The sequence below is a fragment of the Stomoxys calcitrans genome, chromosome 2, assembly GCF_963082655.1.
Source record: "Stomoxys calcitrans chromosome 2, idStoCalc2.1, whole genome shotgun sequence".
NCBI lineage: Eukaryota > Metazoa > Arthropoda > Insecta > Diptera > Muscidae > Stomoxys > Stomoxys calcitrans.
Window position 1 is genome coordinate 22,388,943 of NC_081553.1, and position 15,337 is coordinate 22,404,279.

General features: G+C 34.8%; 1 protein-coding gene across 4 annotated transcripts in view; it reads right to left on the reverse strand.

Annotated features, from left to right (window-relative positions):
• Positions 1 to 11,983: 11,983 nt before the first annotated feature.
• Positions 11,984 to 15,337, reverse strand: part of LOC106083864 (neural cell adhesion molecule L1) — a 557,698-nt gene continuing 554,344 nt past the window's right edge. For 2 of the 4 annotated variants that reach the window (XM_059363589.1, XM_059363588.1), the window contains exon 16: positions 11,984 to 12,585. In XM_059363589.1, coding sequence (XP_059219572.1) covers positions 12,521 to 12,585 — 65 coding nt within the window. In that variant the 3' untranslated portion in view covers positions 11,984 to 12,520. Of the gene's footprint in view, positions 12,598 to 15,337 lie in introns of all 4 variants that reach the window. The other 2 variants (XM_059363587.1, XM_059363586.1) reach the window with 1 other exon arrangement.

Here is a 15,337-nt window from a genome sequence, read left to right on the forward strand (position 1 = left end):
TCTTGAGGCCCTAGGTTTATATGGAAGCTATATTTCTAACCTCTGCACCTCGGTGGCCTCAGATGGGCGCAGTAGACTTCCTTGAAGTCAGGAAATCTTGTAGACTTCTGGCTGGGTGCAGCGCCTTTCTGGCGTAGGTCTTCGCAATCCTGAAGGCACAGGTGACATTTTTTAAGCGGGAGCAGCCACCCGATCAGAGCGTCACGATATACGTGGACAGTCAGACAACGCTGATGGTACTGGCGTTGGGCCGCGTTAGATCGAAACTGGTTAAAAGATGCAAAGAGCTTCCTTGACTCATGGCAAAGTCTGTTAGGCACTGCTGGGCCTCAGGCTAACAAGTTTTGGCGAGGAATGAACCATCAGACGAGCTGGTCAGGAATGGATCACTAATTGTCGCCGATCTTGCTATGGAATCAGTGAAACCTCCACTGTGCGAGCTTCTTGGTAGGGTGGATAACTTCTACTATGACCGTGCGATTAAGGCGAGGGCTGATGCTATAGGTTATAGGGTGTTAAATGCCCTGCGGCTGAGAATTTCGCGAAACAGGACGCCTGGGGCTAAGCAAGACTTAGGATTCCTTGACTGGTCATGGTAACGTTAGTCTTTGAGGTAACGAAGCGCTAGGCGGAGGCAGACTTCTGCAGCATGGGCGATGACAATGAGAATTTTGAGACGGTCGAGCACATATTGTGTCACTGCACCGCAATTGCAAGGAGAACATACAGGAAAATAGGTGAACTCCTCTTAGCCAGCCTGATTTTTTTGAGACGGTGGAGCACATATTGTGTCACTGCACCGCAATTGCAAGGAGAAGATACAGGAGAATAGGTGAACTCCTCTTTCCCAGCCTGATTTCCCTAAGGCTCTAAGCCCTCTTGTCATTCTGTGATTCTGTAAAGGCCTGAAATGGCTGACAGGATCATTCACTTGACGGTGAGTTATTTCTTCTTGTCTTATGCTTTAGTTTAATTTTGTCTGTTTCGTATCTGTATCGTTCTGTGGTCTATGTTTATCAATTTATTTTTTCCTCCTTCTTCTCTTATACTTTCACATAGGATGAACACAATGGACCTAAGGTCTCCGAGTGTAGCGGCTAGTAGCCGAAGTTGCTAGTCCCCTCTAACCTAACCTTACCTAATGGGGCTGCATATCAATATTTCGAGCTGTTACAAACGAAATGCTTAATAAGTATACCTCATCCTATGGAGGAGGGTATAATAAAATATTTTTTTTTTTACTTTTTTTGTCATGCTTTTATTAAATTAAATTCATTAAAAAAAAAACTTAAAGTACAAAAATGTAATACAAAATATTTTATAAGGTAAGTAGTGAATGTAAGGAATAAACAATTTTTAAATTATATTGATTTGGCAATAAATTAATGGCAATATATTTTCGATAAACACAGATTAGTTATAAGGCTTTTAAAAAAAATATATAATAATTTTTTTTTTTTGTTAAATAGTATATTTTTGTAGAGCTAAATGAATTTTTAAAAGTAAACAAAATAAATTTTATTAAAGTATTTTTATTTTAATTGATTAAAAATCTAAATTTATTGGAGCTCTGTAAACAAATCATTAAAAATGCTTAAATAAGTTTAAAAAACAATGTAAAAGTTAATCTTTTTTTAATGATTTAAAAAAAAAAAATTAGTTTGTCAAAAATTTGAAGCATATTTTTAGGAGTATCTACACCATGGACCAATTCAAATATCCAAACAATTTGATATTCATTATTTAATCGGATTTTACTTCTTACGATATTGTTGAATCAGTAAAATGTTTTGAAACCACTGCCATAAGGCTATGGATAATGCAAGAATAATTTTTAATATTTTATGTAAAATGCATAATATTTTGCATATCCATTTGTATGTGTGAAAAGTAAGTACAGTTGAACCTCGATTATCGGGCTTGCCCGGGACCGAGCTGAGTACGGTAAATCGAAAACATGATTAAAAGGAGTTTTTTCTTAAATTTCATTATTTTTATATTTTTATTGATTACTCTTAATACCATACAGTTTTCTATGATTTCATATAAATTGGTATATAGCTTTACCTGTATTCAGGCCTGTTCCGAACAGGTTTCTGTTCATGGGGCACGTTTCTGTGTTTGACATGCTAACCTCTGCGCTACGGTGGCCTCCAGTTATTTGGGTGTACGTAACTATGAAATGATAGCAGTAGGGAGATTCAACACTACACCCAGTGGTGGGTTTACATTTTTTGGACAATCGAACACAAAATTTCGATTTCAGGGCAACATGTCGATGAAAATGCTACACTTCTTTGCACAATCGTAATCACCATGAGTCTCTTTGACACAAAAATAGAATGTTAGGCTAACCTAACCTAGAATGCGATGTAAATGCATTAAATCTGCCTCTGAAATTTATGAACTATTATTGTTTACAAGGAACTCCAACAGAACACTGTATGCCTCTATTGCTTGATCTAATGGGGCGTTTCTGGGTCTTTCGAGTTTCCTTCGTCTGATTCTTCGGAATCGCCATCAGACTCGTATTCTTCGAACATCCCGGCGTTATTACAATGTTTGTATAACAGTAGTGTAATTCGGAATTCGTTATCTTGGGCGTTGTTATATGGTTCTGACGCATGGGTACTTGTGATAGCAGAAGAGGCAGTGCTTGGAGTACTTGAGAGAAAGATTCTTCTGTGATTTTATTGTTGACGGGACAGGATTCAAACGTCGACGTTGTGTCTCTATTTCCAAGCATACCGGTTAATTAAGCCATAAACATAAACAACACCAACATATGTTTTTGTAAATTGTTCGACGATCTCGAGCCAAACCAAAAAGACAATGTTAGAAAGATTCTTCGTAAAATATATGGATCAGTTTCCGTTAACGGAGTATATAGGCGACGTATGAACCACGAGCTGTATGATGACGATAGCATAGTAACACGCATCAAAAAATACAACGGCTGCGTTGGCTAGGTCCTGTTGTCAGAATGGATGAAGACGCTCCTGCTCAGAAATCTTTTAAAGGCAAACAAGATGGTACACGCAAACCGGCAAGACCAAAAGTCCGATGGAAAGAACAAGTTATGGGAGACACCTCGAGACTTGGTGTCAGAGATTTTAGAATGAGCGCAGAAGATCGAGGCGCTTGAAACGCTATTCCACGTTCGGCTAGTGGAACAAATGTTCTGTTATAGCCAATTAAAGAAAGATAGAAGAAGTTATCTTGGGAGTACCAAGCATTATGTTAAGCTTGTGGTTGTCTAAGATATAGCAGCCGTCCACAAAGCTGTCTGGATATTTCAGGACATGGCATAATCATGTCTTCTGTCTGAAGCCAAAAGTTGCTTAATTTACGGTTTATGAAGCTTTGGATTGCCTCTTGATGCATAAGATGAATTAAGCATGTGGAATTCGTTGAAAAAACTTTTTCAGATATAAGAACATTTACATCTGGTTGTGATTACACTTATCTAAAGGCAAAAGCACTTTGCACTACTTATCGAATTCAATGTTTTGTAGATGTTGTCTTACTTCTGGTTTTTTTTTTAAATCATCCATAGATTCACTTCAAGAGTCATATTTTAAAACTGTTCTCTTCTTTTTTTACTAAATCTCGTAAAGTATGTTTGCGTACACTATATTTTTCTGATATCAAAGCAACGGGCATTTTTTTACAGTTATCTTTAGTCGGTGCTCTTTTTCTATTTTGTTGTTGTATCATTTTTCAAAAAAAAAAAAAACCTTGACCAGTCAACTTTAAATTACAGATTAAGTGTAATTTATGCTCAAATTTAACTCAAAATAAAAAGGGGAATCCCAGAATTTTACATTAATATAGCATGTATGGATAATAGAGGTAAGCACAGTTAATAGAGGGAGCATTATTGAAGCAGGGATAATAGATTAAAATCACTTTTTATAGAAAGCAAAGAATGCCGGTTAACAGGGATTAATAGAGAACCGGATAATCGAGGTTCAACTGTAATAAATAAATTTTTTTAATTTTTTGGCAATATATTGATGTCTTCACTTCTTGGAAGAAAACACTCATACTCTAGTGATGACAAATTTTCAGAACAAATAATTGAAATCAATTTTTGTAGAATAATTTTTTTATAGCAACTTAATTAAAAATAGAAACTAAATGTAAATTAAATTATTTAAAATAAATTTTAAATCAATTAATGTTTTAAAATTTTAAATATTTTATGTTTCTTCTTATACTTCTAGCAATCCAACCCAATGTCTAGGTTTTATGACCATTTGTATGCATCTATTTATGTGACACTTACCAGCCATTTGTTGGGAGTAGTTCAAAGGTTCTCATTTTTGTCCTTAGTATTCTTATTGATTATTTTATTTTTAGTATTTCTTGTTTTGTGTTTCATTTTTGTTTTTTTTTTCTCTCATTTTTTTTTCTTCATGTCGTTTCTTTGGGTTAAGGTATTCATTTATTTTTGTGGTTGTTGTTGTTGTTTTTTTTTCTTGTTATTTTGATTATATGATTACGTAAACAAAATTATTACTATACTTAAAAGATATTCAGTTAGTTCTTAGAGAATTCTGCTTATATATTTTTTTCTAAGTTTTTTGTGTTTTGGTTTTGTGACTTAAACAACTAAATTTGTTGCTAAACATTAATAAGGAGAGAAAACATTTTTTTTTTCTTGTTGTATTTATTATTAATGTTGTTATTTGTATTATTATGTGTATACGAACTTGTGTTCTCTCAATTACTAAGTAATTTGAAGTTTCAAAAATGTGTTATTATTATTATTAGTAAGTTTTTTGTTTTAATTATGTACAACATGTATATCATCCATTTTGGTTTGTTTATATAAACTTTTTATTTTTTTTTTCTTTTCTCCTTCTTTATTTTTTATAATTTCTTCAAATGTCCTTCGGTTTGTTTGCTTTAGCTTTTGATTTTTGATTTTTTTTTTTTTTTCAATAACAAGAAACACTTAAAACTTAAAAAAAATCTTTAAACTAGTTCTAAACTATTATATGTACTAAATAATATTTTTAATAGTTTTCAGAAGTGCCAGTAAAGACTGCCAGTAAATACATTTTAGTTAGTTATTACTCCTAATTATTTATTATTATTTAAGTTCTTGGGTTTCTTTGCAATCGTTAATCTAAAGTATTGGGAAATACTTTTTATCATATCTCAAATTTTATACTAAATTTAACATTCGGGTTTTTTTTTCAATAATTATTTTGATTTGAAATACAAACAGTTTTCTTTAGTTATATAGTTTCTCATTGTTTGTATTGATTTCTTCTTTTTTTTAATTTTGCCTTAAATTTCGAATATTTTGAATTATTCTTCAAAGTTGTAGTCATCGTCATGTTTCATTTATTATTTAACACCGTTAAATTCGTTATTTACAATACACTTTTTGTAATATTTTTTTTTTTTACAAATATTTTATTTTTATTGTAAGTTTTATTTTGCTTTTTCTTTTTTCATATTTTCTTCAACACATTCATATATAAACTTGGATTAAGAATTATATTCAACATTATTTACAATACTCCTAAGAGTCTTTCGCCACTATTCTTTCTTATATTCTCAGTAAAGGCTTTTTTCTTTTAATAATTCTTTGGTAAGTATTTTAGAAGTTTTAAAGTAGACTACAAGAACACTGTAGAAGATTTTTTTTAAATTTTATTTCTATTTTCTGAATTTTTTTTTTTTGATACATGAATGTGTTTACCAATCTCTTATAGTTGGCAAAGTTAACAAAATTAAGTTCTTATAGAATTCTATTTAGTTTTTTTTTTTAGTACAATGGGACTTTTATCAAGGCTTAAGTTTTTAGCAAGGTCAATATAAGTACTTTTTTTTAGTATAACTGAAGATAATTTAGGGTAAAATTGTCAGTGGTATGCATAAGCGAGGAGTATGTTTTGTGTGATTTAGGCTTATTATTTGGATTCTAGTAAAGGAAGAAGAACTGCAAACATAGGTCATAGATCACGAAGTTTTGAAAAAGGTGAATGATTGTGCATAAAATACATCTAGCCAAGAAATGCTCCATCTGGGGTTTTGGGAAAACAAAAAACTTGCCATTGTAATAAAATGAAGTATGATTTAAGTCAAACAAAGTTTTTTAAACTACGACGTAATGATTTCAACTTTTTATACTATGATACTTGACTTTATTTCTCAATCTGTCTCTAAAACTACTTTTTGTAATGCATCTGGTGCTCCATGGAATACAACCAATCTTTCTGGGCTGAATAACAAGAAGAATAAATTATATAAAAGATTTAAACGCTCAGGCTCAACGTCTGACTTTTCGATGTATTCTTTAGCAAGAAGCGAATATAGTAAAGAAAACAAATTGGCATATGGTAGTTATTTGAATAAAAATTAGAAATCAATTGAAATCAAATCCTAAATCCTTCTACAAATTTGTGAATTCAAAGCGCCGTTGTAATATTGGGTTGCCCAAAAAGTAATTGCGGATTTTTAAAAGAAAGTAAATGCATTTTTAATAAAACTTATAATGAACTTTAATCAAATATACTTTTTTTACACTTTTTTTCTAATGCAAGGTAAAAGTAACAGATGATAACTGAGAGAAGAAAGAATTCAATTATAGAGTCACAAGCTGTGAAAAAATTTGTCAACGCCGACTATATGAAAAATCCGCAATTACTTTTTGGCCAACCCAATAGTTTACCAAACTTTCTTAGATATAAAGCTAAATTAGCTCAGATTCAGGCATTGCCGCAAAGATGTCGGCAATGCCTGAATCTGAGCACTACTTACTCAGATAATTATTATGATTAATGTGGAACATATCCATACACAATCAACAATTCAACTTTTATAGATGTGTCTGGGATTGGCGAAAACGTAGTACTTGAACATTTAAGGTCACTGAAAATAACTTTTAGTCCCGATCCAGATGGAATTCCATCGAACATTTTAAAGCATTGCGCTCTCGAACTTTTGTATCCCATTTGTTCATTAAAACATGGATATATGCCGAAATTATGGAAGCAATCTTAAATAAGACCGCGTGTTTAAAGCCGCAAATCGCAATGAGATTTCTAATTACAGGGGTATCTCAATTTTGAATGCTATTCCGAAACTATTAGAGAAAATTCTGACTGACCCTATTTCACAACGAGTCTCTTCTATATTGTCTCCCTACCAACATGGGTTCCGGAAATCGAAATCCTCGATAACAAATATTTTAGAATTTACTTGTTTGGTCAACGACGGATTTAGGGAACGCTATCAAACGGATACTATATATACCGATTTTAGTAAAGCATTTGATAAAGTCAACCACAACCTTCTGTTAAGAAAAATTGACCTTATTGGTTTCATTACATCTTTACTAAAGTGAATCTGATCATATATGTCTGGACGTACTCCAAGAGTTAAATTTGGTACTGCAGTTTCCAAATCAATTGTTGTCTCTTCAGGTATTACACAGGGCAGTCATCTTAGCCCTGTGCTGTTTCGTTTGCTCATAAACGATCGCCCTTTTACTTTAAAGCACTCGAATATTTTGGTGTATGCAGATGATGATCTTTAGATCTTCACATCAACGAGAGACTCTGATGAACAGTATTTTCTTCAGCATGACCTTGATATTCTTCACGCATGGTGCAAAGGACCCAAGGAGAAAAACATCAACGCAATTAACCGCTGAAGTTCAAGAGTAGACTGGAAAGAACATTCATCTCATGACGGTCAGAAGAATGCTCCATGAGGCCGATTACAGTGCCGGAGTTTATAGACGTAAGCCGTTTATTTTTTAAAAGAACCTGAAGAAGCGCCTAGCCTACGCAAGAGAATATTTGAAGTGATCGAACAGCTTCTGGGACCAAGTGCTATTCTCGGATGAGAGTAAGTACAACATTTTCCGTTCTGAGGGCCGCTCTTCTGTATGGAGAAAGCCCGGCATGTGAATAAAAAACTCCACCGTGTGAGGAAGGGTTATGGTATGGGGTTGCATGGGGTCGGTGAGCTGGTCTTAATAGATCGCATTATGGAAAAATGTATATTTAAATATTATAAAGGAAAATGTGGAAAAAAGCGCGTACAAACTCAATCCACCGAGGTCATTTACATTTCAACAGGACAATGACCCCAAACATTCTGCTCATGATGTGCGTATATGGCTAATAATGAATATGTTCTGCCACATCCTCCGCAATCTCCAGACCTCAACCCCATTGAGCATATGTGGGAGGAACTGTTTAGAGGTGTGAAAAGGCGGCCCATTTCCAATAAGTCCGAACTTAAGCAGGCACTTATAGAAGAATGGCAAAGAATAGGGCAGGAAACTACGAAAAAATTAGTGCATTCCATGTCAAACAGTTTGGAATCAGTGATCAAGCAAAAGGGCTTGCCAACAAAGTATTAATTAGACTAAAATTATTAGATAAAAACATAAGTGTGGTAATACTTTTGTGCGATGAAATCGCTTTATTTTTTTGTTAAATAAAATAAAATATAACGAAAAAAATTTGGAGTAAAAATTTCTTCATTAGTTGAGTAACAACATGGGTTCTTTCGGAAAAATATTTTTTTTTAAGTAGACGGGGCTGAGAAATAGCAGTCAAGTTAAAAACTAATGGTTGTGCCAATACTTATGTGTGTTACTGTACATGGAGTGGTTGACATGATTTCGGAACGAAATGTAGAAGTATCAGAGAAAATTCCGGACGAATTCGTTCCGGTTTCGGAACGAAATCTGAAAAAATGCCTTGAGAAACTGCTTGCCGAAACTATGTAAAGTATTCTGAACGATTTTTTGGTATTGAAATCGGACGTACCTTCCGAAACTTCGTAAAAAATTCTGAACAATTTCGGAAATCGCCAGAAGACGGAGAAGAAAATATCTACTAAAATCATAATTCTTATTTTAAACAAAAACATGTTAGCCTCTAATTTACGAAAATTTACAATAACATAGAGGAAATGCATACACTGTCACTGTAAGTCGTTCAAAAGTTGAAAGTGGCTCCATCAAAGGTTAAACATTAGTAATTAAAAGTCGGCAGACAGTGTTAACTTTATTTGCTGCGTGTTCAGAGAAAAATATTATCTAAAGTTTTGAGTTTTTACATTTATCTTCATTGAAACGAGAAGTATGGAAATAAATTTTCTAAATTCCCATTATGTTATTAGTAATTTTTTTTATATGAATATATGCATATTTAAATAAAATTTTTTAGCTAAGGATTGCTTTAAAAAATTCATACAAACAAAAGATAATAAGGTCACCCTGCGTTTTTCACTCAAAATACAAAGCATACTTTCAGGGGCAATTTAAAAACCGTCTCACTATATTCAACACAGTTATACAAACAAAAAACCAATTTCACCACAACTCAATTAGTGATTATCACAATTTATCAGCATAGTTTTAGGAGCCTCAAACAATTTTTTATTGGCTTGGAATTGAAATGGATGGAATAATCAAAAATTATAAGTTTTTCTATTCCTCTTCTTAAATATAACTGGTAAAGACTGCTATACTTAAGACCTCCTGGACCGATCTGGGCCAAATTGACGAATGATGTAAAAGGGTCTAACACCACTAACTGTCCAAAATTTCAGCAAAATCGGACTAAATGGCTGCTATATTCAAATTTGAACCGATCTGAGCCAAATTGAAGGAAGATGTCAAAGCGCCTAACACAACTCACTGTCCTAAATATCAGCAAAATCGGATAAATTTTTTTTGGGTCTAAGACCCTAAATCGGTGGATCGGTCTATATGGGGGCTATATCAAGATATAGTCCTATATAGCCCATCTTCGAACTTAACCTGCTTATGGACAAAAAAAGGAAGCTATGCAAAGTTTCAGCTCAATATCTCTATGTTTAAAGACTGTAGCGGGATTTCAGCAGACAGACGGACAGACGGACCGACAGGTCTCGATCATCTTAGATTTTTACGCTGATCAAGACTGTATATACTTTATAGGGTCGAAAATGGATATTTCGATGTGTTTCAAGCGGAATGACAAAATGACTATACTCCATACTTCGGTGGTGGGTATAAAAATGTTGATGACATTTTTGTTAAGAATAAATTTAATTAAAATTTTTTTCTTTGGACAAAATCATTTTCGCGTGGGCTCGGGCTCGGGCCCGAGGCATCCCCCCTGGCTACGTCCCTGGCTGCCATATAAATCGATCTGGGGTCTTAACTTCTTGAGCCTCTAGAGGGCGCAATTTCTATCCGATTTGTCGGAAATTTTGCACGAGGTGTTTTGTTATGACTTCCTACAACTGTGCCAAGTATGGTCTAGATTGGTCCATGGTTTGATATAGCTATCATATAAATCGATCTGGGGTCTTGACTTGTTGAGCCTCTGGAGGGCGCAATTTCTATCCGATTAGTCGGAAATTTTGCACGAGGTGTTTTATTATGACTTCCTACAAATGTGCTGAGTATGGTCTAGATCGGTCCATAACCTGCTATAGCTGTCATATAAATCGATCTGGGGTCTTAACTTCTTGAGCCTCTAGAGGGCGCAATTTCTATCCGATTTGTCGGAAATTTTGCACGAGGTGTTTTGTTATGACTTCCTACAACTGTACTAAGTATGGTCTAGATGGGTCCATAACCTGATATAGCTGTCATATAAATCGATCTCGGGTCTTGACTTCTTGAGCCTCTAGAGGGCGCAATTCTCACCCGATTTAAATGAAATTTTGCATAAGGTTTTTTGTTATGACTTCCAACAACTGTGCCAAGTATGGTCTAGATTGGTCCATGGTTTGATATAGCTATCATATAAGTCGATCTGGGGTCTTGACTTCTTGAGCCTCTGGAGGGCGCAATTTCTATCCGATTTGTCGGAAATTTTGCACGAGGTGTTTTATTATGACTTTATACAACAGTGCTAAGTATGGTCTAGATCGGTCCATAACCTGATATAGCTGTCATATAAATCGATCTCGGGTCTTGACTTCTTGAGCCTCTAGAGGGCGTAATTTCCACCCGATTTGCTTGAAATTTTGCAAAAGGTTTTTTGTTAGGACTTCCAACAACTGTGCTAAGTATGGTTTAAATCGGTTCATAATCTGGTATAGCTGCGATATAAACCGATCTGGGGTCTTGACTTCTTGAGCCTCCAGAGGGCGCAATTCTTATCCGACTTGTCTGAAATTTCGCATGACGTATTTTGTTATGACTTTCAACAACTGTGCCAAGTATGGTTTCAATCGGTCCATAAGCTGATATAGCTGTCATATAAACCAATCTGGATTTTTGATTTCTTGAGCCACTAGAGGGCGTAATTATTATCCCTTTGGGCTGAAATTTCGCATGACATATGTGTCTAATATGGTCTGAATGGATCAATAGCTTGATACAGCTCTCATATAAACTGATCTCACGATTTTACTTCTTGAGCCCTTTAAGGCCGTAATTCTTACTCGAATTTGCCGAATCAGACTATAACTTGAAATAGCTCCAATATTATAGCATTTATTTTCTTTTTTCTTTTATACTTTTTTTGTCTAAACAGAGCTGTCGGGAAAAGAACTCGACAAATGTGATCTATGGTGGAGGGTATATAAGATTCGGCCCGGCCGAACTTAGCACACTTTTACTTGGTTTTTGTTAAATGCTTTCATAAGGCAAACTACTTTCCTTGTTTGTACCAAATCTACCTTCGATTAACCTTATTTCTAATGTTTTTAGGTCAAACAGATGTTAACGTTTTTTTTCCATCGAACTTTTCGTTTAAAATCCAAATTCAAAAATCCGTAACTCACTCAAAACTTTTTCCTATGAATTATACATACGCATATATACATACACATACAGACAAAATACAATGTACATACCTTTGTGTTTGGTTAAATAAAGTTGTAAGTCGTTTGATCCTTGTTTGGAATACATATACATACATATATATATATAAAGATATATAGATAAATACATAGATATACAAATATACATATACAGTTTGATGCTGCTGCTAGAGCTGCTGCTTAAACGGCATGTTTAATTTAATTATTTGTTATCCTAGAGATTCCATTCATCTTACACTATGTAATGATATATGCATGTGTTGTAGTTGTTGTTGGTTTCTTAAGCTTGCCGGATGGGTTGGATGGTTGGTTGCTTGGTTGCTTGGTTGGTTGACTGTATGTTTACTCAGCTTCTTGTTATCCTTGTTGTATGGCTGATATAAAGCAGTAGATAACACATAACAGAGAATAATGATGTTGCATGAGAGAGTCTGACTGACTGATTGACTGTATGTCTAGTTAACTGACTTACTCCATGACTGGCAGTTGTGGGAGTGTAGGTAGGGATTTCACAGTTATAGGGAGTAGTTAGGGGCTAATGGGTTCAATTCTCGTCATTGTTGAGTATTGTTGTTTCACTTCTTGTAATTCGTTTGTTGTTGTTTGGTTGGTTGGTTAGTTTCAAACTGGGTACAGGTTACTGATTACTAATGCTTCTGGTGGTGGTGGTGGTGATGCTGGTGCCGTTTGGTGAATGCATCACTTTTCTGGTATTCTAGTATTATTTCATAGTTGGATCCAATGTGGTGAATTCCAGCTCACCCCGTGGCAATATCAGATCAGGGTCTGTAATATACACTGGTAGTTGTTGTTATATGCACGAATACATATGAAGGAATGAACAATGTATGTATGTGAAGTGAAGGGCGTTTGAGAGGTGGAAAGTTTCATAAGCAATGTGCAAAGTGTATGAATGTTGCGAAATAGTACAGAGACAATGAAATTTTTATGGTTTTATGGGATATCAAATTAAGAGGGAATAATTCAAGTGTATGAAGATGTAGCATATAGTTGCAGTATTTCCATAGTGTTGTTGTTGTTTGTTTTAATTGATATGTGTATGTGTGTTAAAGTTTGTCCCACATTCATTATAAACCAATGAATATGTTTTTTTACCACAGTATGGTGAAAATTACATGTGAGTGTGGGTGTGTGCATGTGTGGGGTGTTTAGGTGAATAAAGTATTTTTGCGGTTATGGCATTTTATGTTGAAATGTGTGGTTGTATGGTTGGTTGAACGCATATGATTATGAGTGTAGTAGTCATGAGACAACCAAACACAACAGACAAACAGGTCGGGGTGAAAAGAGAAAGAGAGAGAGGGAAAGAGAGAGAGAAGACGGGGGAAGGGAAAACATATTGAAAAGTTAGTATAATTAGTAAAATTATTTGGATACTAGCATTATGTGGGCTTCATTAAAAACACAGCCATTAAACTAAAGCATGGAGAATTGCAAGAAAACCAAAAAAAAATACAGCACGGTAGCAAAAAGCCTTCAAAGAAAGAGAAACAATACAAAACAGCACACACATACAAACATTCATAGTGAATTTAATAAAACACAAACACACAGACACACACACACACTCTCATATCGTAGCGTATAAAAAACACTCATTACGCATACAAAAAACGCAAAGCCATATAGAATTTTTGGAAAAAAAAACACAAAAGCAAAGCATATTTGGCAAATTAAATTGAATTGCTCCGCTTTATGTTTATAAAGATAATTGAGTGAAGGTGTATAGGTGTGTATGTGTGTGTCGGTGTATCGGTATCCTTGTGTTGCTGCCATTGGCAACCAGCATGTCAACCTGACAACCAACACAACATTTTGTGTATAATGATGTTAAACTTTAAAAAATAATTAAAATATTGTTTCATAATTAACACAGATCATACCACAGAAACCCTCAAAAATGCCTAGCAGAGCCCCTAGATGACAACCATGTCTTTTGTGGCTAACCCTTGAAACCATTTAATTTCAATCTTAGATATCTACCCTACTGTAGACAACGTCATCGCCCTCAACGGCATCATCATCGTCATCATGGTTATTATCATCGTATCCTTTCACTAGAAGATCTGGAGATTTTTGTTTGACAACTTTTAAATTGAAAAGCAACAGATAAAGAAGTTTTCTCTGTTTACCAAACCGAAAATCAAAGGGGTGGTGTGTGTGTGTGTTAAGTGAATGTGCATGTAATCAAGGAATTATTTACCTTGTGGTTAGGGGAAAGGAGTTTTTAATTGTTCCAAATATTTGCGTTTTTTTTTTTTGGTTGTGTTGAGGTTACAGTAAACATATCTTGAAAGAAAAATTTAATTGGATACGTGTGCCTAGGTAAAAATTATTGTGGGGTTGTAGAACAAAACATTGCCTAACAATTAGATTCAATCAAAATGTTTAAATATAATCAAACAAGGATACATTTTGGATATGAAAAGTCAAAGAAAGGGCAATAGGCTTGATTCAACTGTGGATGAAAATAAAACGGAAACAACTTGGCATACCCATCACCATGGATATATTTATACCCTCCACCATAGGATGTAGTTATACTAATTTCCTGATTCCGTTTGCAACACATTGAATCACTGATCTGTTGCTCATCAAATCATATATATTCTTGATCGTCCTGAAATTCTAAGTCGATTTAATCATGTACATCGGTCGAAAGCACCCTTATTTAGGAAGGAGTAAAGCTAGGTGCAAAAATACTTCAAACTTGTAGGTCAGTTGGCATTGTTTATGGGCCATATCGGTCCATTTTCATACCCCCCACATTAGAATGAGGGTATACTAATTTCGTCATTCTGTTTGTAACACCTCTAAATATGCGTCTTGGGCCCCATAAAGTACATATCTTCTTGATCGTCATGTCACTTTAAGTCGATCTAGTCATGTCCGTCCGTCTGCCGTCCGTCCGTCTGTCTGTCGAAAGCACGCTAACTTTCGAAGGAGTAAAGCTGGTCGCTTGAAATTTTGCACAAATATTTTTTATCAGTGTAGGTCGCTTGGGATTTTAAATGGGCCAAATCGGACTATGTTTTGATATAGCTACCATATAAACCGATCTGGGATCTTGACTTCTTGAGCCTCTAAAAGGGCACAATTCTCATCCGATTTGGCCGAAATTTTGTACAACGGCTTCATTCATGACCTTCAACATACGTATCTTATATGGTCTGAATCGATCAATAGCTTGATACAGCTCCCATATAAACCTATCTCCCGATTTTTCTTCTTGAGCCCCAAATCGGTCTATAACATGATATAGCTCCTCCTCCGTCCTTATTCATTACTTTTTTTTTGCTTAAAAAGAGATACTGCGCAAAGAACTCGTCATATGCGAACCTTGGTGGAGGGTATATAGGATTCGGCCCGCCCGCTCGCACGCTCTTACTTGTTACTTGTTTGATATAGCTGCCGATCTCGGATCTTGACTTCTTGAGGCTCTAGAGGGCGCAATTCTCATCTGATTTGGCTGAAAACTTGCATTAAGTGTTTTTTTTTAACTTTAAAAAGCTGTGCG